The sequence below is a fragment of the Emys orbicularis genome, chromosome 21 (assembly GCF_028017835.1).
Source record: "Emys orbicularis isolate rEmyOrb1 chromosome 21, rEmyOrb1.hap1, whole genome shotgun sequence".
Taxonomy (NCBI): Eukaryota; Metazoa; Chordata; order Testudines; family Emydidae; genus Emys; species Emys orbicularis.
The window spans coordinates 16,011,433-16,033,964 of NC_088703.1; the positions used below are offsets into that span (position 1 = coordinate 16,011,433).

Consider the following 22,532-nt stretch of genomic DNA (forward strand, 5'->3'; position numbering starts at 1 on the left):
TCAGTAGAGTCAAAAGTTTCTATTTCCTCTGTATTACAAAGGAACATTCTGATTTTTCACTTCAAAATGAAGGAGACATTGTTAAGGTTCGATTCAGTTACCCATTCATGTGGGGCCAGAGTAGGCACAGGCAACAACTGTTTGATTTCCTCGGGGGGGCTTGAGCACCTCTCTGCCCGCCCCAGGCCCTGCCCCTACTGTACTCCTTCCCTCAAGACCCCACCCCTGCCCCACCTCTTCCTGCTTCCATTCTGCTTCTTCCCGCTCTATTGCACCCCCCTCTCCTCGAGTGCCCGCCTTCGTTCTGCCTCTTCTTTCCCCCGCTCCTCCCCCACAGCGCCTCTTGCCCTCTGCAGAAGAGCTGATCAGTGGCGGGCAGCAGGGGCTTCGTTGGAGTGGGAGGAGCTCATTGGCGGGGCCTCGAGGTGAGTGCAATTTCTGTCTCGGCAAAGCTGTTCCCCTTTCACTGGATCTCACACAAGCCCTTCAATAGGCAAGTTTTCGCTGGGCCCAAGGTCAGAGGGCATGATGGTGATCTTAATGAGGACTATAGAGGTTATATTAGCTCTGTATTTGGCTCTATTGTTGGAATACGGTGTGCTGTTCTGGTGTCCCCAACTGAAGAAAGAAGTTGTCAAACTGGAGAGGGTTCAGATAAGGAAACCAGAATCATTAAAGGATTAGATAACATGTATTATAGTGATAGACTCTAAGAACTCAATCTGTTTAGCTTACCAAAGAGAAGGGTTGACTTGATTACACTCCATATGTATGTAGATCGAGAACAAATAGTTGATAATGGGCTCTTTAGTCTAGCAGAGAATGGTCTAGCAAAATCCAATGGCTGGAAATGGAGAATAGGAAAGTTAGACTAGAAATAATCCTTACATGTTTTTTAAGAGTGAGGGTGATTAGCCATTGTAACAATTTATCAGGGGTTGTGGTGGATCCTCCATCACTGTAAACTTTTGAAATCAAGTTGGAATGCTTTTTCTAAAGGATCTGCTCTAATGCAAACATGAATTATTTGTGCAAGTTCTCTGGCCCATGTTAAAGATGATGAGAGTCCTTAGACACTATGATCTTCATTGTGTCACTTGCTCCCTCACAGCTATTCGCCAATAAATACAGCTTTTGATATTTTAACTATTACTTACCTTTGTTCTTGGTCATATTATTCCAAAAGGTTATTGCTATTGTTATTTTTAAATATTTTTTTTTCTTTTTTAGGAGAGTTGGACAAGGGAATAAGTAAGTCTGTGTCCTTTTTCTTCCGTGAACTCTACTGCTGTGTAGAACGAATAGAAAAATCATTGAGTTATTAGGCCTCAGCCCACTTTCCTGTTTTTGATAGAGCAGATTCCTTGGCTAATTTTGTCAATAACATATATGAGCACTTGCTGGTTCTGAGCAGTGTTGCTTTTGCGTTGTTGACATTTAAATAGACTCACCCACAATTGGTCTGTATTCTCCAAGACACATAGCATCCTTGCTGAGACAAAGTATGAAAGACAATGTACATATTGAAAGGACTCTGCCTTGAAATAGCAAATGGAATGCAGCACGTGATGTAAATGGTGTTACTGCTCCTTTCATAGCAGAGCCATATTAGCAGAGGAGAGCAGTGTGACATACTCACCGTTTGCTAATTAATTGCAGCCGTGGACGTGTTTCTTAAATTGATTAAAGCAAGAATATAATCTTCTCTATCTACTACGTAGCGGGGTAGGAATGGGGCTAGCCCATGGACAGAAGAGATAGCTGACTATGCATGTCCAATATTTATGCGAATCAACAAAGAAAGGATCTCATTCACCCTCTTCAATTCATAACTCCATGGACATACACTGAACTTTTTTCTTATTCTCCCCATTTTTCTTTTGTAGAGCAACTCCAGGAGCAAATGGGTGAGTTTGACTACTTTACGCAATACTTATTGACCACTGACCAAACTTCATGTTCCTTCTGTTGATTCCAACAACTTGAGCTGCAGAAGGGAAGCTATCATTGCATGCCCCATGCATCTGGGAAGTGGAGGGTCTGTGTAGATTACTCTCGAGTCGTGGTATGTCATCGAGCTGAGCGCTCACTTTGCAAAGAATGTCAGAGGGGTAGGGGTTCAAGGACAGTCAGACATGTGAGAAAAAACATCCACGCGCTACAGGAACTGAACATATCCATTGAATGAAAAAGCTCTGGATGGGGAGTGTGGCAGGATCGAATTGCTAGTGCTGTGCCTGACCTTGTAGTAGCTGAGGCCATGCAGACGCTCCACCCTTTGCCTCAGGGATGGAGGGAGAAATGTCTTTCCCAAAGAGCTTCCCCCAAACTGGGAACCCACATCCTGTGCAGACCACCCAGTGTAGGCTCTTTGACAATCCCCCTGCAAAGGAAGTGCTGATAGGCACACAGGAATGTTTGCTAGAGCAGGAAATAGAACCTAGATATTCTGCCTTCCGGTCCCGTGCATTCACTATGAGAGCAAGGTATTGGCAGAAACTGTCCATGGGAAAGTGTCTATTTCATGATGAAAAAACGGTTTTGGATAAAAAAAAGAACAAGAAAGAAGCAAAAGCATCTCAGGCTTTGTCTTCACTACCCGCCGATCCGGCGGGTAGCAATCGGTTTATCGGGGATCGACTTACCGCGTCTACTGAAGACGCGGTAAAATCAATCCCTGATCGCTCTGCCGTCGACTCCGGAAATCCACCTCGGCAGGAGGCGGCAGCGGAGTCGGCGGCAGCGCGGTAGCGGTCGACTTTCCCGCGTCCTCACCGCTAGGTAAGCCGACCTAAAATACGCAACTTCAGCTACGGTATTCACGTAGCTGAAGTTGTGTATCTTAGGTCGGACCCCCGCTGTAGTGTAGACCTAGCCTCAGTAGAGTCAAAAGTTTCTATTTCCTCTGTATTACAAAGGAACATTCTGATTTTTCACTTCAAAATGAAGGAGACATTGTTAAGGTTTGATTCAGTTACCCATTCATGTGGGGCCAGACTAGGCACAGGCAACAACTTTTTGATTTCCTCGGGGGGGCTTGACCACCTCTCTGCCTGCCCCAGGCCCTGCCGCTACTGTACCCCTTCCCTCAAGACCCCACCCCTGCCCCACCTCTTCCCGCTTCCATTCCGCTTCTCCCCGCTCCATTGCACCCCCTCTCCTCGAGCACCGGCCTTCGTTCTGCCTCTTCTTTCCCCCGCTCCTCCCCCACAGCGCCTCCTGCCCTCTGCAGAAGAGCTGATCAGTGGCGGGCAGCAGGCGCTTCGTTGGAGTGGGAGGAGCTCATTGGCGGGGCCTCGAGGTGAGTGCAATTTCTATCTCGGCAAAGCTGTTCCCCTTTCACTGGATCTCACACAAGCCCTTCAATAGGCAAGTTTTCGCTGGGCCCAAGGTCAGAGGGCATGATGGTGATCTTAATGAGGACTATAGAGGTTATATTAGCTCTGTATTTGGCTGTATTGTTGGATGAAGTTGTTAAACTGGAGAGGATTCAGATAAGAGAACCAGAATCATTAAAGGATTAGATAACATGTATTATAGTGATAGACTCAAAGAACTCAATCTATTTAGCTTACCAAAGAGAAGGGGTGACTTGATTACACTCCATATGTATGTAGATCGAGAACAAATAGTTGATAATGGGCTCTTAGTCTAGCAGAGAATGGTCTATCAAAATCCAATGGCTGGAAATTGAGACTAGGAAAGTCGGACTAGAAATAATCCTTAAATGTTTTTTTAAGAGTGAGGGTGATTAGCCATTGTAACAATTTATCAGGGGTTGTGGTGGATCCTCCATTACTGTACATTTTTGAAATCAAGTTGGAATGCTTTTTCTGAAGGATCTGCCCTAATGCAAACATGAATTATTTGTGCAAGTTCTCTGGCCCATGTTAAAGATCATGATAGTCCTTAGACACTATGATCTTCATTGTGTCACTTGCTCCCTCACAGCTATTCTCCAATAAATACAGCATTTGTTATTTTAACTATTAGTTAACTTTGTTCTTTGTCATATTATTACAAAAGGTTATTGGTATTGGTATTTTTAAAAATATTTTTTCTTTTTTAGGGGACTTGGAAAAGAGAATAAGTAAGTCTGTGTCCTTTTTCTTCCATGTGCTCTACTGCTTTGTAGTCTTGTGGAATGAAAAGAAAAATCATTGCTTTTTTAGATGTCACCCCACTTTCCTGTTTTTGATAGAGCAGATTCCTTGGCTAATTTTGTCCATAACATATATGAGCACTTGCTGGTTTTGAGCAGTGCTGCTTATACGTTGTTGACATTTAAATAAACTCACCCACAATTGGTCTGTATTCTCCAAGAACCATAACACCCCTGCTGAGACAAAGTATGAAAGGCAATGTACATATTGAAAGGACTCTGCCTTGAAATAGCAAATGGAATGCAGCACATGATGTAAATGGTGTTACTGATATTAGCAGAGGAGAGCAGTGTGTCATACTCACCTTTGGCTAATTAGTTGCAGCCGTGGAGCTGTTTCTTAAATTGATTAAAGCCAGAATATAATATTTTCTATATACTATGTGGTGGGGTAGGAATGGGGCTAGCCCACGGATTGAAGAGCTACCCGACTACGCATGGCCAATATTTATGCTAATCAACAAAGATTAGCATAAATCTCATTCACCCTCTTAAAGGAGCTCATTCACCCTCTTCAATTCATAAGACAATGGACATATTCTGACCTCTTTTCTACTCCTCCCCATTTTTCTTTTTCAGAGGAACCCCAGGAGCAAATGGGTGAGTTTGCCTACTTTACGCAATTCTTATTGACCACTGACCAAACTTTGTGTTCCTTCTGTTGATTCCAACAACTTGAGCTTCAGAAGGGATGCTATCATTGCATGTCCCATGTATCTGGGAAGTGGAGGGTCTGTGTAGATTACTCTCGAGTCGTGGTATGTCATCGAGCTGAGAGCTCACTTTGCAAAGAATGTCAGAGGGGTAGGGGTTCAAGGACAGTCAGACATGTGAGAAAAACCATCCACGCGCTACAGGAACTGAACATATCCATTGAATGAAAAAGCTCTGGATGGGGAGTGTGGCAGGATCGAGTTGCTAGTGCTGTGCCTGACCTTGTAGTAGCTGAGGCCATGCAGACACTCCACCCTGTGCCTCAGGGATGGAGGGAGAAATGTCTTTCCCAAAGAGCTTCCCCCAAACTGGGAACCCACATCCTGTGCAGACCACCCAGTGTAGGCTCTTTGACAATCCCCCTGCAAAGGAAGTGCTGATAGGCACACAGGAATGTTTGCTAGAGCAGGAAATAGAACCTAGATATTCTGCCTTCCGGTCCCGTGCATTCATTATGAGAGCAAGGTGTTGGCAGAAACTGTCCATGGGAAAGTGTCTATTTCATGACGAAAAATGGTTTTGGATGAAAAAAAGAACAAGAAAGAAGCAAAAGCATCTCAGTAGAGTCAAAAGTTTCTATTTCCTCTGTATTACAAAGGAGCATTCTGATTTTTCACTTCAAAATGAAGGAGACATTGTTAAGGTTCGATTCAGTTACCCATTCATGTGGGGCCAGAGTAGGCACAGGCAACAACTGTTTGATTTCCTCGGGGGGGCTTGAGCACCTCTCTGCCCGCCCCAGGCCCTGCCCCTACTGTACTCCTTCCCTCAAGACCCCACCCCTGCCCCACCTCTTCCTGCTTCCATTCTGCTTCTTCCCGCTCTATTGCACCCCCCTCTCCTCGAGCGCCCGCCTTCGTTCTGCCTCTTCTTTCCCCCGCTCCTCCCCCACAGCGCCTCTTGCCCTCTGCAGAAGAGCTGATCAGTGGCGGGCAGCAGGGGCTTCGTTGGAGTGGGAGGAGCTCATTGGCGGGGCCTCGAGGTGAGTGCAATTTCTGTCTCGGCAAAGCTGTTCCCCTTTCACTGGATCTCACACAAGCCCTTCAATAGGCAAGTTTTCGCTGGGCCCAAGGTCAGAGGGCATGATGGTGATCTTAATGAGGACTATAGAGGTTATATTAGCTCTGTATTTGGCTCTATTGTTGGAATACGGTGTGCTGTTCTGGTGTCCCCAACTGAAGAAAGAAGTTGTCAAACTGGAGAGGGTTCAGATAAGAGAACCAGAATCATTAAAGGATTAGATAACATGTATTATAGTGATAGACTCTAAGAACTCAATCTATTTAGCTTACCAAAGAGAAGGGGTGACTTGATTACACTCCATATGTATGTAGATCGAGAACAAATAGTTGATAATGGGCTCTTTAGTCTAGCAGAGAATGGTCTAGCAAAATCCAATGGCTGGAAATGGAGAATAGGAAAGTTAGACTAGAAATAATCCTTACATGTTTTTTAAGAGTGAGGGTGATTAGCCATTGTAACAATTTATCAGGGGTTGTGGTGGATCCTCCATCACTGTAAACTTTTGAAATCAAGTTGGAATGCTTTTTCTAAAGGATCTGCTCTAATGCAAACATGAATTATTTGTGCAAGTTCTCTGGCCCATGTTAAAGATGATGAGAGTCCTTAGACACTATGATCTTCATTGTGTCACTTGCTCCCTCACAGCTATTCGCCAATAAATACAGCTTTTGATATTTTAACTATTACTTACCTTTGTTCTTGGTCATATTATTCCAAAAGGTTATTGCTATTGTTATTTTTAAATATTTTTTTTTCTTTTTTAGGAGAGTTGGACAAGGGAATAAGTAAGTCTGTGTCCTTTTTCTTCCGTGAACTCTACTGCTGTGTAGAACGAATAGAAAAATCATTGAGTTATTAGGCCTCAGCCCACTTTCCTGTTTTTGATAGAGCAGATTCCTTGGCTAATTTTGTCAATAACATATATGAGCACTTGCTGGTTCTGAGCAGTGTTGCTTTTGCGTTGTTGACATTTAAATAGACTCACCCACAATTGGTCTGTATTCTCCAAGACACATAGCATCCTTGCTGAGACAAAGTATGAAAGACAATGTACATATTGAAAGGACTCTGCCTTGAAATAGCAAATGGAATGCAGCACGTGATGTAAATGGTGTTACTGCTCCTTTCATAGCAGAGCCATATTAGCAGAGGAGAGCAGTGTGACATACTCACCGTTTGCTAATTAATTGCAGCCGTGGACGTGTTTCTTAAATTGATTAAAGCAAGAATATAATCTTCTCTATCTACTACGTAGCGGGGTAGGAATGGGGCTAGCCCATGGACAGAAGAGATAGCTGACTATGCATGTCCAATATTTATGCGAATCAACAAAGAAAGGATCTCATTCACCCTCTTCAATTCATAACTCCATGGACATACACTGAACTTTTTTCTTATTCTCCCCATTTTTCTTTTGTAGAGCAACTCCAGGAGCAAATGGGTGAGTTTGACTACTTTACGCAATACTTATTGACCACTGACCAAACTTCATGTTCCTTCTGTTGATTCCAACAACTTGAGCTGCAGAAGGGAAGCTATCATTGCATGCCCCATGCATCTGGGAAGTGGAGGGTCTGTGTAGATTACTCTCGAGTCGTGGTATGTCATCGAGCTGAGCGCTCACTTTGCAAAGAATGTCAGAGGGGTAGGGGTTCAAGGACAGTCAGACATGTGAGAAAAAACATCCACGCGCTACAGGAACTGAACATATCCATTGAATGAAAAAGCTCTGGATGGGGAGTGTGGCAGGATCGAATTGCTAGTGCTGTGCCTGACCTTGTAGTAGCTGAGGCCATGCAGACGCTCCACCCTTTGCCTCAGGGATGGAGGGAGAAATGTCTTTCCCAAAGAGCTTCCCCCAAACTGGGAACCCACATCCTGTGCAGACCACCCAGTGTAGGCTCTTTGACAATCCCCCTGCAAAGGAAGTGCTGATAGGCACACAGGAATGTTTGCTAGAGCAGGAAATAGAACCTAGATATTCTGCCTTCCGGTCCCGTGCATTCACTATGAGAGCAAGGTATTGGCAGAAACTGTCCATGGGAAAGTGTCTATTTCATGATGAAAAAACGGTTTTGGATAAAAAAAAGAACAAGAAAGAAGCAAAAGCATCTCAGGCTTTGTCTTCACTACCCGCCGATCCGGCGGGTAGCAATCGGTTTATCGGGGATCGACTTACCGCGTCTACTGAAGACGCGGTAAAATCAATCCCTGATCGCTCTGCCGTCGACTCCGGAAATCCACCTCGGCAGGAGGCGGCAGCGGAGTCGGCGGCAGCGCGGTAGCGGTCGACTTTCCCGCGTCCTCACCGCTAGGTAAGCCGACCTAAAATACGCAACTTCAGCTACGGTATTCACGTAGCTGAAGTTGTGTATCTTAGGTCGGACCCCCGCTGTAGTGTAGACCTAGCCTCAGTAGAGTCAAAAGTTTCTATTTCCTCTGTATTACAAAGGAACATTCTGATTTTTCACTTCAAAATGAAGGAGACATTGTTAAGGTTTGATTCAGTTACCCATTCATGTGGGGCCAGACTAGGCACAGGCAACAACTTTTTGATTTCCTCGGGGGGGCTTGACCACCTCTCTGCCTGCCCCAGGCCCTGCCGCTACTGTACCCCTTCCCTCAAGACCCCACCCCTGCCCCACCTCTTCCCGCTTCCATTCCGCTTCTCCCCGCTCCATTGCACCCCCTCTCCTCGAGCACCGGCCTTCGTTCTGCCTCTTCTTTCCCCCGCTCCTCCCCCACAGCGCCTCCTGCCCTCTGCAGAAGAGCTGATCAGTGGCGGGCAGCAGGCGCTTCGTTGGAGTGGGAGGAGCTCATTGGCGGGGCCTCGAGGTGAGTGCAATTTCTATCTCGGCAAAGCTGTTCCCCTTTCACTGGATCTCACACAAGCCCTTCAATAGGCAAGTTTTCGCTGGGCCCAAGGTCAGAGGGCATGATGGTGATCTTAATGAGGACTATAGAGGTTATATTAGCTCTGTATTTGGCTGTATTGTTGGATGAAGTTGTTAAACTGGAGAGGATTCAGATAAGAGAACCAGAATCATTAAAGGATTAGATAACATGTATTATAGTGATAGACTCAAAGAACTCAATCTATTTAGCTTACCAAAGAGAAGGGGTGACTTGATTACACTCCATATGTATGTAGATCGAGAACAAATAGTTGATAATGGGCTCTTAGTCTAGCAGAGAATGGTCTATCAAAATCCAATGGCTGGAAATTGAGACTAGGAAAGTCGGACTAGAAATAATCCTTAAATGTTTTTTTAAGAGTGAGGGTGATTAGCCATTGTAACAATTTATCAGGGGTTGTGGTGGATCCTCCATTACTGTACATTTTTGAAATCAAGTTGGAATGCTTTTTCTGAAGGATCTGCCCTAATGCAAACATGAATTATTTGTGCAAGTTCTCTGGCCCATGTTAAAGATCATGATAGTCCTTAGACACTATGATCTTCATTGTGTCACTTGCTCCCTCACAGCTATTCTCCAATAAATACAGCATTTGTTATTTTAACTATTAGTTAACTTTGTTCTTTGTCATATTATTACAAAAGGTTATTGGTATTGGTATTTTTAAAAATATTTTTTCTTTTTTAGGGGACTTGGAAAAGAGAATAAGTAAGTCTGTGTCCTTTTTCTTCCATGTGCTCTACTGCTTTGTAGTCTTGTGGAATGAAAAGAAAAATCATTGCTTTTTTAGATGTCACCCCACTTTCCTGTTTTTGATAGAGCAGATTCCTTGGCTAATTTTGTCCATAACATATATGAGCACTTGCTGGTTTTGAGCAGTGCTGCTTATACGTTGTTGACATTTAAATAAACTCACCCACAATTGGTCTGTATTCTCCAAGAACCATAACACCCCTGCTGAGACAAAGTATGAAAGGCAATGTACATATTGAAAGGACTCTGCCTTGAAATAGCAAATGGAATGCAGCACATGATGTAAATGGTGTTACTGATATTAGCAGAGGAGAGCAGTGTGTCATACTCACCTTTGGCTAATTAGTTGCAGCCGTGGAGCTGTTTCTTAAATTGATTAAAGCCAGAATATAATATTTTCTATATACTATGTGGTGGGGTAGGAATGGGGCTAGCCCACGGATTGAAGAGCTACCCGACTACGCATGGCCAATATTTATGCTAATCAACAAAGATTAGCATAAATCTCATTCACCCTCTTAAAGGAGCTCATTCACCCTCTTCAATTCATAAGACAATGGACATATTCTGACCTCTTTTCTACTCCTCCCCATTTTTCTTTTTCAGAGGAACCCCAGGAGCAAATGGGTGAGTTTGCCTACTTTACGCAATTCTTATTGACCACTGACCAAACTTTGTGTTCCTTCTGTTGATTCCAACAACTTGAGCTTCAGAAGGGATGCTATCATTGCATGTCCCATGTATCTGGGAAGTGGAGGGTCTGTGTAGATTACTCTCGAGTCGTGGTATGTCATCGAGCTGAGAGCTCACTTTGCAAAGAATGTCAGAGGGGTAGGGGTTCAAGGACAGTCAGACATGTGAGAAAAACCATCCACGCGCTACAGGAACTGAACATATCCATTGAATGAAAAAGCTCTGGATGGGGAGTGTGGCAGGATCGAGTTGCTAGTGCTGTGCCTGACCTTGTAGTAGCTGAGGCCATGCAGACACTCCACCCTGTGCCTCAGGGATGGAGGGAGAAATGTCTTTCCCAAAGAGCTTCCCCCAAACTGGGAACCCACATCCTGTGCAGACCACCCAGTGTAGGCTCTTTGACAATCCCCCTGCAAAGGAAGTGCTGATAGGCACACAGGAATGTTTGCTAGAGCAGGAAATAGAACCTAGATATTCTGCCTTCCGGTCCCGTGCATTCATTATGAGAGCAAGGTGTTGGCAGAAACTGTCCATGGGAAAGTGTCTATTTCATGACGAAAAATGGTTTTGGATGAAAAAAAGAACAAGAAAGAAGCAAAAGCATCTCAGTAGAGTCAAAAGTTTCTATTTCCTCTGTATTACAAAGGAGCATTCTGATTTTTCACTTCAAAATGAAGGAGACATTGTTAAGGTTCGATTCAGTTACCCATTCATGTGGGGCCAGAGTAGGCACAGGCAACAACTGTTTGATTTCCTCGGGGGGGCTTGAGCACCTCTCTGCCCGCCCCAGGCCCTGCCCCTACTGTACTCCTTCCCTCAAGACCCCACCCCTGCCCCACCTCTTCCTGCTTCCATTCTGCTTCTTCCCGCTCTATTGCACCCCCCTCTCCTCGAGCGCCCGCCTTCGTTCTGCCTCTTCTTTCCCCCGCTCCTCCCCCACAGCGCCTCTTGCCCTCTGCAGAAGAGCTGATCAGTGGCGGGCAGCAGGGGCTTCGTTGGAGTGGGAGGAGCTCATTGGCGGGGCCTCGAGGTGAGTGCAATTTCTGTCTCGGCAAAGCTGTTCCCCTTTCACTGGATCTCACACAAGCCCTTCAATAGGCAAGTTTTCGCTGGGCCCAAGGTCAGAGGGCATGATGGTGATCTTAATGAGGACTATAGAGGTTATATTAGCTCTGTATTTGGCTCTATTGTTGGAATACGGTGTGCTGTTCTGGTGTCCCCAACTGAAGAAAGAAGTTGTCAAACTGGAGAGGGTTCAGATAAGAGAACCAGAATCATTAAAGGATTAGATAACATGTATTATAGTGATAGACTCTAAGAACTCAATCTATTTAGCTTACCAAAGAGAAGGGGTGACTTGATTACACTCCATATGTATGTAGATCGAGAACAAATAGTTGATAATGGGCTCTTTAGTCTAGCAGAGAATGGTCTAGCAAAATCCAATGGCTGGAAATGGAGAATAGGAAAGTTAGACTAGAAATAATCCTTACATGTTTTTTAAGAGTGAGGGTGATTAGCCATTGTAACAATTTATCAGGGGTTGTGGTGGATCCTCCATCACTGTAAACTTTTGAAATCAAGTTGGAATGCTTTTTCTAAAGGATCTGCTCTAATGCAAACATGAATTATTTGTGCAAGTTCTCTGGCCCATGTTAAAGATGATGAGAGTCCTTAGACACTATGATCTTCATTGTGTCACTTGCTCCCTCACAGCTATTCGCCAATAAATACAGCTTTTGATATTTTAACTATTACTTACCTTTGTTCTTGGTCATATTATTCCAAAAGGTTATTGCTATTGTTATTTTTAAATATATTTTTTTCTTTTTTAGGAGAGTTGGACAAGGGAATAAGTAAGTCTGTGTCCTTTTTCTTCCGTGAACTCTACTGCTGTGTAGAACGAATAGAAAAATCATTGAGTTATTAGGCCTCAGCCCACTTTCCTGTTTTTGATAGAGCAGATTCCTTGGCTAATTTTGTCAATAACATATATGAGCACTTGCTGGTTCTGAGCAGTGTTGCTTTTGCGTTGTTGACATTTAAATAGACTCACCCACAATTGGTCTGTATTCTCCAAGACACATAGCATCCTTGCTGAGACAAAGTATGAAAGACAATGTACATATTGAAAGGACTCTGCCTTGAAATAGCAAATGGAATGCAGCACGTGATGTAAATGGTGTTACTGCTCCTTTCATAGCAGAGCCATATTAGCAGAGGAGAGCAGTGTGACATACTCACCGTTTGCTAATTAATTGCAGCCGTGGACGTGTTTCTTAAATTGATTAAAGCAAGAATATAATCTTCTCTATCTACTACGTAGCGGGGTAGGAATGGGGCTAGCCCATGGACAGAAGAGATAGCTGACTATGCATGTCCAATATTTATGCGAATCAACAAAGAAAGGATCTCATTCACCCTCTTCAATTCATAACTCCATGGACATACACTGAACTTTTTTCTTATTCTCCCCATTTTTCTTTTGTAGAGCAACTCCAGGAGCAAATGGGTGAGTTTGACTACTTTACGCAATACTTATTGACCACTGACCAAACTTCATGTTCCTTCTGTTGATTCCAACAACTTGAGCTGCAGAAGGGAAGCTATCATTGCATGCCCCATGCATCTGGGAAGTGGAGGGTCTGTGTAGATTACTCTCGAGTCGTGGTATGTCATCGAGCTGAGCGCTCACTTTGCAAAGAATGTCAGAGGGGTAGGGGTTCAAGGACAGTCAGACATGTGAGAAAAAACATCCACGCGCTACAGGAACTGAACATATCCATTGAATGAAAAAGCTCTGGATGGGGAGTGTGGCAGGATCGAATTGCTAGTGCTGTGCCTGACCTTGTAGTAGCTGAGGCCATGCAGACGCTCCACCCTTTGCCTCAGGGATGGAGGGAGAAATGTCTTTCCCAAAGAGCTTCCCCCAAACTGGGAACCCACATCCTGTGCAGACCACCCAGTGTAGGCTCTTTGACAATCCCCCTGCAAAGGAAGTGCTGATAGGCACACAGGAATGTTTGCTAGAGCAGGAAATAGAACCTAGATATTCTGCCTTCCGGTCCCGTGCATTCACTATGAGAGCAAGGTGTTGGCAGAAACTGTCCATGGGAAAGTGTCTATTTCATGATGAAAAAACGGTTTTGGATAAAAAAAAGAACAAGAAAGAAGCAAAAGCATCTCAGTAGAGTCAAAAGTTTCTATTTCCTCTGTATTACAAAGGAACATTCTGATTTTTCACTTCAAAATGAAGGAGACATTGTTAAGGTTTGATTCAGTTACCCATTCATGTGGGGCCAGAGTAGGCACAGGCAACAACTTTTTGATTTCCTCGGGGGGGCTTGACCACCTCTCTGCCTGCCCCAGGCCCTGCCGCTACTGTACCCCTTCCCTCAAGACCCCACCCCTGCCCCACCTCTTCCCGCTTCCATTCCGCTTCTCCCCGCTCCATTGCACCCCCTCTCCTCGAGCACCGGCCTTCGTTCTGCCTCTTCTTTCCCCCGCTCCTCCCCCACAGTGCCTCCTGCCCTCTGCAGAAGAGCTGATCAGTGGCGGGCAGCAGGCGCTTCGTTGGAGTGGGAGGAGCTCATTGGCGGGGCCTCGAGGTGAGTGCAATTTCTGTCTCGGCAAAGCTGTTCCCCTTTCACTGGATCTCACACAAGCCCTTCAATAGGCAAGTTTTCGCTGGGCCCAAGGTCAGAGGGCATGATGGTGATCTTAATGAGGACTATAGAGGTTATATTAGCTCTGTATTTGGCTGTATTGTTGGATGAAGTTGTTAAACTGGAGAGGATTCAGATAAGAGAACCAGAATCATTAAAGGATTAGATAACATGTATTATAGTGATAGACTCAAAGAACTCAATCTATTTAGCTTACCAAAGAGAAGGGGTGACTTGATTACACTCCATATGTATGTAGATCGAGAACAAATAGTTGATAATGGGCTCTTAGTCTAGCAGAGAATGGTCTATCAAAATCCAATGGCTGGAAATTGAGACTAGGAAAGTCGGACTAGAAATAATCCTTAAATGTTTTTTTAAGAGTGAGGGTGATTAGCCATTGTAACAATTTATCAGGGGTTGTGGTGGATCCTCCATTACTGTACATTTTTGAAATCAAGTTGGAATGCTTTTTCTGAAGGATCTGCCCTAATGCAAACATGAATTATTTGTGCAAGTTCTCTGGCCCATGTTAAAGATCATGATAGTCCTTAGACACTATGATCTTCATTGTGTCACTTGCTCCCTCACAGCTATTCTCCAATAAATACAGCATTTGTTATTTTAACTATTAGTTAACTTTGTTCTTTGTCATATTATTACAAAAGGTTATTGGTATTGGTATTTTTAAAAATATTTTTTCTTTTTTAGGGGACTTGGAAAAGAGAATAAGTAAGTCTGTGTCCTTTTTCTTCCATGTGCTCTACTGCTTTGTAGGAGTCTTGTGGAATGAAAAGAAAAATCATTGCTTTTTTAGATGTCACCCCACTTTCCTGTTTTTGATAGAGCAGATTCCTTGGCTAATTTTGTCCATAACATATATGAGCACTTGCTGGTTTTGAGCAGTGCTGCTTATACGTTGTTGACATTTAAATAAACTCACCCACAATTGGTCTGTATTCTCCAAGAACCATAACACCCCTGCTGAGACAAAGTATGAAAGGCAATGTACATATTGAAAGGACTCTGCCTTGAAATAGCAAATGGAATGCAGCACATGATGTAAATGGTGTTACTGATATTAGCAGAGGAGAGCAGTGTGTCATACTCACCTTTGGCTAATTAGTTGCAGCCGTGGAGCTGTTTCTTAAATTGATTAAAGACAGAATATAATATTTTCTATATACTATGTTGTGGGGTAGGAATGGGGCTAGCCCACGGATTGAAGAGCTACCCGACTACGCATGGCCAATATTTATGCTAATCAACAAAGATTAGCATAAATCTCATTCACCCTCTTAAAGGAGCTCATTCACCCTCTTCAATTCATAAGACAATGGACATATTCTGACCTCTTTTCTACTCCTCCCCATTTTTCTTTTTCAGAGGAACCCCAGGAGCAAATGGGTGAGTTTGCCTACTTTACGCAATTCTTATTGACCACTGACCAAACTTCGTGTGCCCTGTATTAGTTCTAACAATTTCAACTTCAGAAGGGATGCTATCATTGCATGTCCCATGTATCTGTGAAGTGGAGGGTCTGTGTAGATTACTCTCGAGTCGTGGTATGTCATCGAGCTGAGAGCTCACTTTGCAAAGAATGTCAGAGGGGTAGGGGTTCAAGGAACATTCTGATTTTTCACTTCAAAATGAAGGAGACATTGTTAAGGTTCGATTCAGTTACCCATTCATGTGGGGACAGAGTAGGCACAGGCAACAACTGTTTGATTTCCTCGGGGGGGCTTGACCACCTCTCTGACCCAGGCCCTGCCCCTACTGTACCCCTTCCCTCTAGACCCCACCTCTGCCCCACGTCTTCCTTTTTCCACTCCGCTTCTCCACGCCCCATTGCACCCCCTCTCCTCGAGCGCCCACCTTCGTTCTGCCTCTTCTTACCCCCGCTCCTCCCCCACAGCGCCTCCTGCCCTCTGAAGAAGAGTTGATCAGTGGCGGGCAGCAGGCGCTTCGTTGGAGTGGGAGGAGCTCATTGGCGGGGCCTCGTGGTGAGTGCAATTTCTGTCTCGGCAAAGCTGTTCCCCTTTCACTGGCGCTCACACAAGCCCTTCAATAGGCAAGTTTTCGCTGGGCCCAAGGTCAGACGGCATGATGATATTAATGAGGACTATAGAGGTTATATTAGCTCTGTATTTGGCTCTATTGTTGGAATACGGTGTGCAGTTCTGTTGTCCCCAACTGAAGAAAGAAGTTGTCAAACTGGAGAGGGTTCAGATAAGAGAACCAGAATCATTAAAGGATTAGATAACATGTATTATAGTGATAGACTCAAAGAACTCAATCTATTTAGCTTACTAAAGAAAAGGGGTGACTTGATTACACTCCATATGTATATAGAATGAGAACAAATAGTTGGTAATGGGCTGTTTAGTCTAGCAGAGAATGGTCTAGCAAAATCCAATGGCTGGAAATTCAGATTAGGAAAGTCAGACTAGAAATAAGCCGTACCTTTTTTTAAGAGTGAGGGTGATTAGCCATTGTAACAATTTATCAGGGATTGTGGTGGATTCTCCATTACTGTACATTTTTGAAATCAAGTTGGAATGCTTTTTCTAAAGGATCTGTTCTAATGCAAACATGAATTATTTGTGCAAGTTCTCTGGCCCATGTTAAAGATGATGAGAGTCCTTAGACACTATGATCTTCATTGTGTCACTTGCTCCCTCACAGCTATTCGCCAATAAATACAGCTTTTGATATTTTAACTATTACTTACCTTTGTTCTTGGTCATATTATTGCAAAAGGTTATTGCTATAGTTATCTTTAAATATATTTTTTTCTTTTTTTAGGGGACTTGGAAAAGAGTATAAGTAAGTCTGTGTCCTTTTTCTTCCATGTGCTCTACTGCTTTGCAAGAGTCTTGTAGAATGAAACGAAAAGTTACTGATTTTTTAGATGTCACCCCACTTTCCTGTTTTTGATAGAGCAGATTCCTTGGCTAATTTTGTCAATAACATATATGAGCACTTGCTGGTTCTGAGCAGTGCTGTTTTTACGTTGTTGACATTTAAATAGACTCACCCACAATTGATCTGTATTCTCCAAGACCCATAGCATCCTTGCTGAGACAAAGTATGAAAGGCAATGTACATATTGAAAGGACTCTGCCTTGAAATAGCAAATGGAATGCAGCACGTGATGTAAATGGTGTTACTGCTCCTTTCATAGCAGAGCCCATATTAGCAGAGGAGCGTAGTGTGTCATACTCACCTTTTGATAATTAGTTGCAGCCGTGGAGCTGTTTCTTAAATTGATTAAAGCAAGAACATAATCTTCTCTATCTACTACGTAGCGGGGTAGGAATGGGGCTAGCCTATGGATAGAAGAGATAGCTGACTATGCATGTCCACTATTTATGCTAATCAACAAAGAAAGGATCTCATTCACCCTCTTCAATTCATAAGACAATACACATATTCTGAACTATTTTGTTCTCCTCCCCATTTTTCTTTTCAGAGGAACCGCAGGAGCAAATGGGTGAGTTTGCCTACTTTACTCAATTCTTACTGACCACTGACCAAACTTCTTGTTCCCTGTATTAGTTCTAATAACTTCAACTTCAGGAGGGATGAAGTCATTGCATTTTCCATGTATCTGTGAAGTGGAGGTTCTGCGTAGATTACTCTGGAATCGTGGTATGTCATCGAGCTGAGACCTCACCAGCGCTTTGCAAAGAAAGTCAGAGGGATAGGGGATCAAGGGCAATCGGGCATGTGAGAAAAAACATCCATGCCCATAGGAACTGAACATATCCATTGAATGAAAAAGCTCTGGATGGGAAGTGTGGCAGGACCGAATTGCTAGTGGTGTGCCTAACCTTGTAGTAGCTGAGGCCAGGCGGACACTCCACCCTGTTCCTCAGGAATGGAGGGAGAAATGTCTTCCCCAAAGAGCTTCCCCCAAACTGGGAACCCACATCCTGTGCAGAGCATGCAGTGCAGGCTCTTGGAGAATCCCCCTGCAAAGGAAGTGCTGATAGGCACACAGGAATGTTTGCTAGAGCAGGAAATAGAACCTAGATATTCTTCCTTCCTGTCCAGTGTATTCACTATGAGAACAAGGTGTTGGCAGAAACTGTCCATGGGAATGTCTGTATTTCAGGTGGAAATAAAGGTTGGGATATAAAAAAGAACAAGAAAGAAGCAAAAGCATCTCCGTAGAGTCAACAGTTTCTATTTCCTCCGTATTAAAAAGGACCATTCTGATTTTTCACTTCAGAATGAAGGAGACATTATTAAGGTTCAATTCAGTTACCCAGTCATGTGGTGGCAGTGTAGGCACTGGTGCCAAATTTTTGATTTCCTCGGGGGGGCTTGACCACCTGTCTGCCCCAAGCCTTGCCCCTACTATACCACTTCCCTCAAAGCCTCACCCCTTACCCTCCTTTTCCCACTCTGCCGCATTGCACCCCCTCTCCGAAGAGCGCCTGGCCTTCGTTCTGCCTCTTCTTTCCCCCGCTCCTCCCCCCCAGCACCTCCTGTGCTCTGCAGAAGAGCTGATCAGTGGTGGAAATTTTTGAAATCAAGTTGGAATGCTTTTTCTAAAGGATCTGCTCTAATGCAAACATGATTTTTGTGTGGAAGTTCTTTGGCCCATGTTAAAGATGATGAGAGTGCTTCCTTCCAACCTTAGATACTATGATCTTCATTGTGTCACTTGCTGCCTCATAGCTATTCTCCAATGAATACAGTTTTTGTTTTTTAACTATTAGTTACCTTTGTTCTTGGCCATGTTATTACAAAAGGTGATATTTTAATCTTTAAATATATTTTTTTCGTTTTTAGGAGACGTGGAAAAGATAATAAGTAAGTCTTTGTTCTTTTTCTTCCGTGTGCTCTACTGCTTTGTAAGAGTCTTATAGAATTAAAAGAAAAATCATTGAGTTATTAGACCTCACCCCACTTTCCTGTTTTTGATAGAGCAGATTACTTCGCTAATTTTGTCAATAACATATATGAGCACTTGCTGGTTCAGAGCTGTGGATGGGGAGTGTGACAGGACTGACTTTCTAGTGCTGTGCCTCACCTTGTAGTAGCGGGGCCATGCGGACACTGCACCCTGTTCCACAGGGATGGAGGGAGAAATGTCTTCCCCAAAGAACTTCTCCCAAACTGGAAACTCACATCCTGTGCAGAGCACCTAGTGTAGGCTCTTTGACAATCCCCCTGCAAAGAAGTGCTGATAGTCACACTGGAATGTTTCCTAGAGCAGGAAATAGAACCTAGATATTCTGCCTTCCTGTTCAGTGTATTCACTATGAGACCAAGGTGTGGCAGAAACTTTCCATGGTAATGTGTCTATTTCAGGTGGAAAAAAACTTTTTGGATGAAAAAAGGAACAAGAAAGTAGCAAAAAAAGCTCAGTGTAGGCAAAAGTTTCTATTTCCTTCTTTTTAAAAAGAAACACTCTGATTTTTTCACTTCAAAATGACATTTGATTCAGTTACCCAATCATGTGAGGGCAGTGTAGGCACATGCACCCACTTTTTGATTTCCTCGGGGGGTGCTTGATGACTTCTCTGCCCCAGTCCCTGCTCCTACTATACCCCTTCCCTCAAGGCCCCATCCCTTCCCCACCTCTTTCCGCTCCCACTCCACTTCTCCTCTCCCCATTGCACCCCCTCTCCCATTTAAATACACTCACCCACTATTGGTCTGTATTGTCCAAGAACCATAACACTATTTCAGAGACATAGTATGAAAGGCAATGTACACATTCAAAGGACTCTTCCCCTGCTCCTCCCGCCCAGCACCTCCTGCCCTCTGCAGAAGAGCTGATAAGTGGCGGGAAGGAGGCCCTGGGGTGGAAGGGGAGAAGCTGATTGGCTGGGCTGCCGATGATTGCTGAGCACCCACTCTATTTTTCTATGCGTGCTCCAGTCCTGCTCTAGATTTCACACAGCAAATCATGGTAAGTCTTAAACATCTCTGTGGGGTTTCATACAGTGCCCCGAGGGGTAATTGATATTGAAAGAGCAGACCATCCCCTTGGATGGGAAACTTCTGCTGGAAACTCTGCCCACATATCTACACCAGCGACACCATCACAGGACCTAACCAGATCAGCTACAACATCACCGGTTCATTCACCTTCACATCCACCAATATTATATACACCATCATATGCCAGCAATGCCCCTTTGCTATGTACATGAGCCAAACTGGACAGTCCCTACATAAAAGGATAAATGGACACAAGTCAGATATTAGGAATGGCAATATACAAAAACCTATAGGAGAACACTTCTACCTCCCTGGCCACACAATAGCAGATTTAAAGGTAGCCATCCTACAGCAAAAAAACTTCAGGACCAGACTTCAAAGAGAAACTGCTGAGCTTCAGTTCATTTGCAAATTCGACACCATCAGCTCAGGATTAAACAAAGACTGTGAATGGCTAGCCAACTACAAAAGCAGTTTCTCCTCCCTTGGTGTTCACACCGCAACTGCTAGAAGAGGGCCTCATCCTCCCTGATTGAACTAACCTCGTTATCTCTAGACTGATTCCTGCCTGCATATTTATATCTGCCTCTGGAAATTTCCATTACATGCATCTGACAAAGTGGGTATTCACCCACGAAACCTTATGCTCCAATACCTCTGTTAGTCTATAAGGTGCCACAGGACTCTTTGTTGCTTAAGACTGATAAAGATGAGTTAATCATTGGACTATTTAAACAGAAATTAAAAGGTACAGTCCCAAAAGTGTTATGTCTGCAAGCGGTAGAAACTTTTTAAAAACACCATAATATAAGCTCAAGTAAAATGTATACCCCAAATTAAAAGAAAAATCATATTAGGAAGACCAAGAAAGTGCCACCAAGGCTAAACAAAAAGTAAAAGCAGCAGTTAGAGGCAAAAAGGCATCCATTAAAAATTAGAAGTAAAATCCTACTGAGGAACATAGAAAGGAGCATAAACTCTGACAAGTTAAGTGTTAAAGTACAATTAGATAGGCCAAAAAAATATTTTGAAGAGCAACTAGCTGAAGGTTTAAAAACTAAACAAAGAAAACTTAAGTACATCAAAAGCAGGAAGCAGGTTTGGGAGGAGAATAGTCTTTCCAAAGGAGCTTCCCCCCAACTGGAAACCCATGCCCTATGCAGAGCACCCAGAGGAGATTCTTGAAAATTCTCCTGCAAGAGAAGTGCTGATAGTTACACAGGAATGTTTGCTAGAGTAGGAAATACAACTCAGATATTCTGGCTTCCAGCCCAGTGTATTCACTACTAGACCAAGAGCTGTTAAAAACTTTTCATCAGAACATGTGTGTTTCAAAAAAAGAAAATTGGGGAAAAATAAAAACGAAGCATTTCAGTAAGGTCAAAACTTTCCTTTTTGACTGCATTGAAATGGATTTTTTGATCTTTTTCATTTCAAAAAGGGAACAAAATGTTTCAATTTTATCAAAACAGAATATTTTGGTTGACCTGAACATTTTGGAGGAAATTTCAAAATTCTTTGTTTTCGTTCTTTTTAGAAGAAAAAAACTAATTTTACAATAATGGAATTTTCCATGAAATGGAAATTCTGGTTTCTGCCCAGCTCTAACTAAACCATGTTCTCAGCCTCTTTCTTATAGGACCATTTTTTTATCTGTACCTCAGTGTGTGATGTCTGTTTCCATAACTCTAACTTTCCATTGAAATCAATACAAATTTTAAGTGAACTGTCATTACGAGGCTTTGTGAATGAAATCTGGTCCAACACTAGTTCATTTGTATTAGATGAAACTGGGTCAGAACATTTTTCTACTTACTCTGATTTCTCTGTTATTTATTCCGTGCTCATCTACATGGGTTCTGAACACATTGTAATTTCTAATAGTAAACATATCAAAGTTGTTTTGTCTTTCTCCCTAGCTATGACATCTTGTTTTATTTGGTTATTGGTTTGGTTGGTTGGTTTGGTTTTCCCTTTTTTTAACTGAGGAAATGCACAGGTCAGAGCAATGGTTCATATATTTCAGTCTGAAGATGATGAGCTCCAGAGGGGTGTTTTCAATAAACAATCTGGACTCAGTCTTGCTCCATTGAAGTCAAAAGGTGCTTGTCATGAATCATAGAATCATAGAAGATCAGGATTGGAAAAGATCTCAGGAGGTCATCTAGTCCAACCCCCTGCTCAAAGCTTGTGGGATTGGGTCGTGGTAAGCCCAGGATCCAGCTCCAGGGCTCCCCAACCCATGCTAATCAGCATCTTTCTTCTTTTGCAGTGAGAGGAAGGTGGGTAAGTTTTGCGGCTGAGATTCAGAGCTGTAGAGTATTTTCCACTGGCAAGTGGCCTCTCAAACACTATAGCATGGAAACTGGTGCAATTTCTTTTGTGCAACATTTTCAGACCCTCAGGGCCTGCTGTGCCAGAATCAAAGTGTGTGTGTGTGTGTGTGGGGAAGTAGGGTTCAACACACTCTGCTCTTCTGTTGCCCCTTTTTTGGTATTCAAAGCTCCTTCTTCAGATCCATGGATTTTATGTAGAGAAAGAGTGAGCCGGGGGCTGGGTTGGGTATGTGTGAGGATAATGCACATTTTCTCCTTCACCAAAAGAGAGAGTCCCCATAAAACACAATCCTGTTCACAGAATCTTTAGTT

General features: G+C 43.4%; 1 protein-coding gene across 1 annotated transcript in view; it reads left to right on the forward strand.

Moving 5' to 3' along the window:
• The window catches only part of LOC135893053 (E3 ubiquitin-protein ligase TRIM39-like), a 46,118-nt gene that overhangs the window by 16,402 nt on the left and 7,184 nt on the right, over positions 1–22,532 (forward strand). Inside the window, exons 14-28 of the mRNA XM_065420842.1 lie at positions 1,231–1,251; positions 1,887–1,907; positions 4,070–4,090; positions 4,742–4,762; positions 6,664–6,684; positions 7,320–7,340; positions 9,503–9,523; positions 10,175–10,195; positions 12,097–12,117; positions 12,753–12,773; positions 14,638–14,658; positions 15,313–15,333; positions 16,732–16,752; positions 17,399–17,419; positions 18,727–18,747. Of these exons, the coding sequence (XP_065276914.1) occupies positions 1,231–1,251; positions 1,887–1,907; positions 4,070–4,090; positions 4,742–4,762; positions 6,664–6,684; positions 7,320–7,340; positions 9,503–9,523; positions 10,175–10,195; positions 12,097–12,117; positions 12,753–12,773; positions 14,638–14,658; positions 15,313–15,333; positions 16,732–16,752; positions 17,399–17,419; positions 18,727–18,747 (315 nt within the window). The remainder of the gene's footprint in view (positions 1–1,230; positions 1,252–1,886; positions 1,908–4,069; positions 4,091–4,741; positions 4,763–6,663; positions 6,685–7,319; positions 7,341–9,502; positions 9,524–10,174; positions 10,196–12,096; positions 12,118–12,752; positions 12,774–14,637; positions 14,659–15,312; positions 15,334–16,731; positions 16,753–17,398; positions 17,420–18,726; positions 18,748–22,532) is intronic.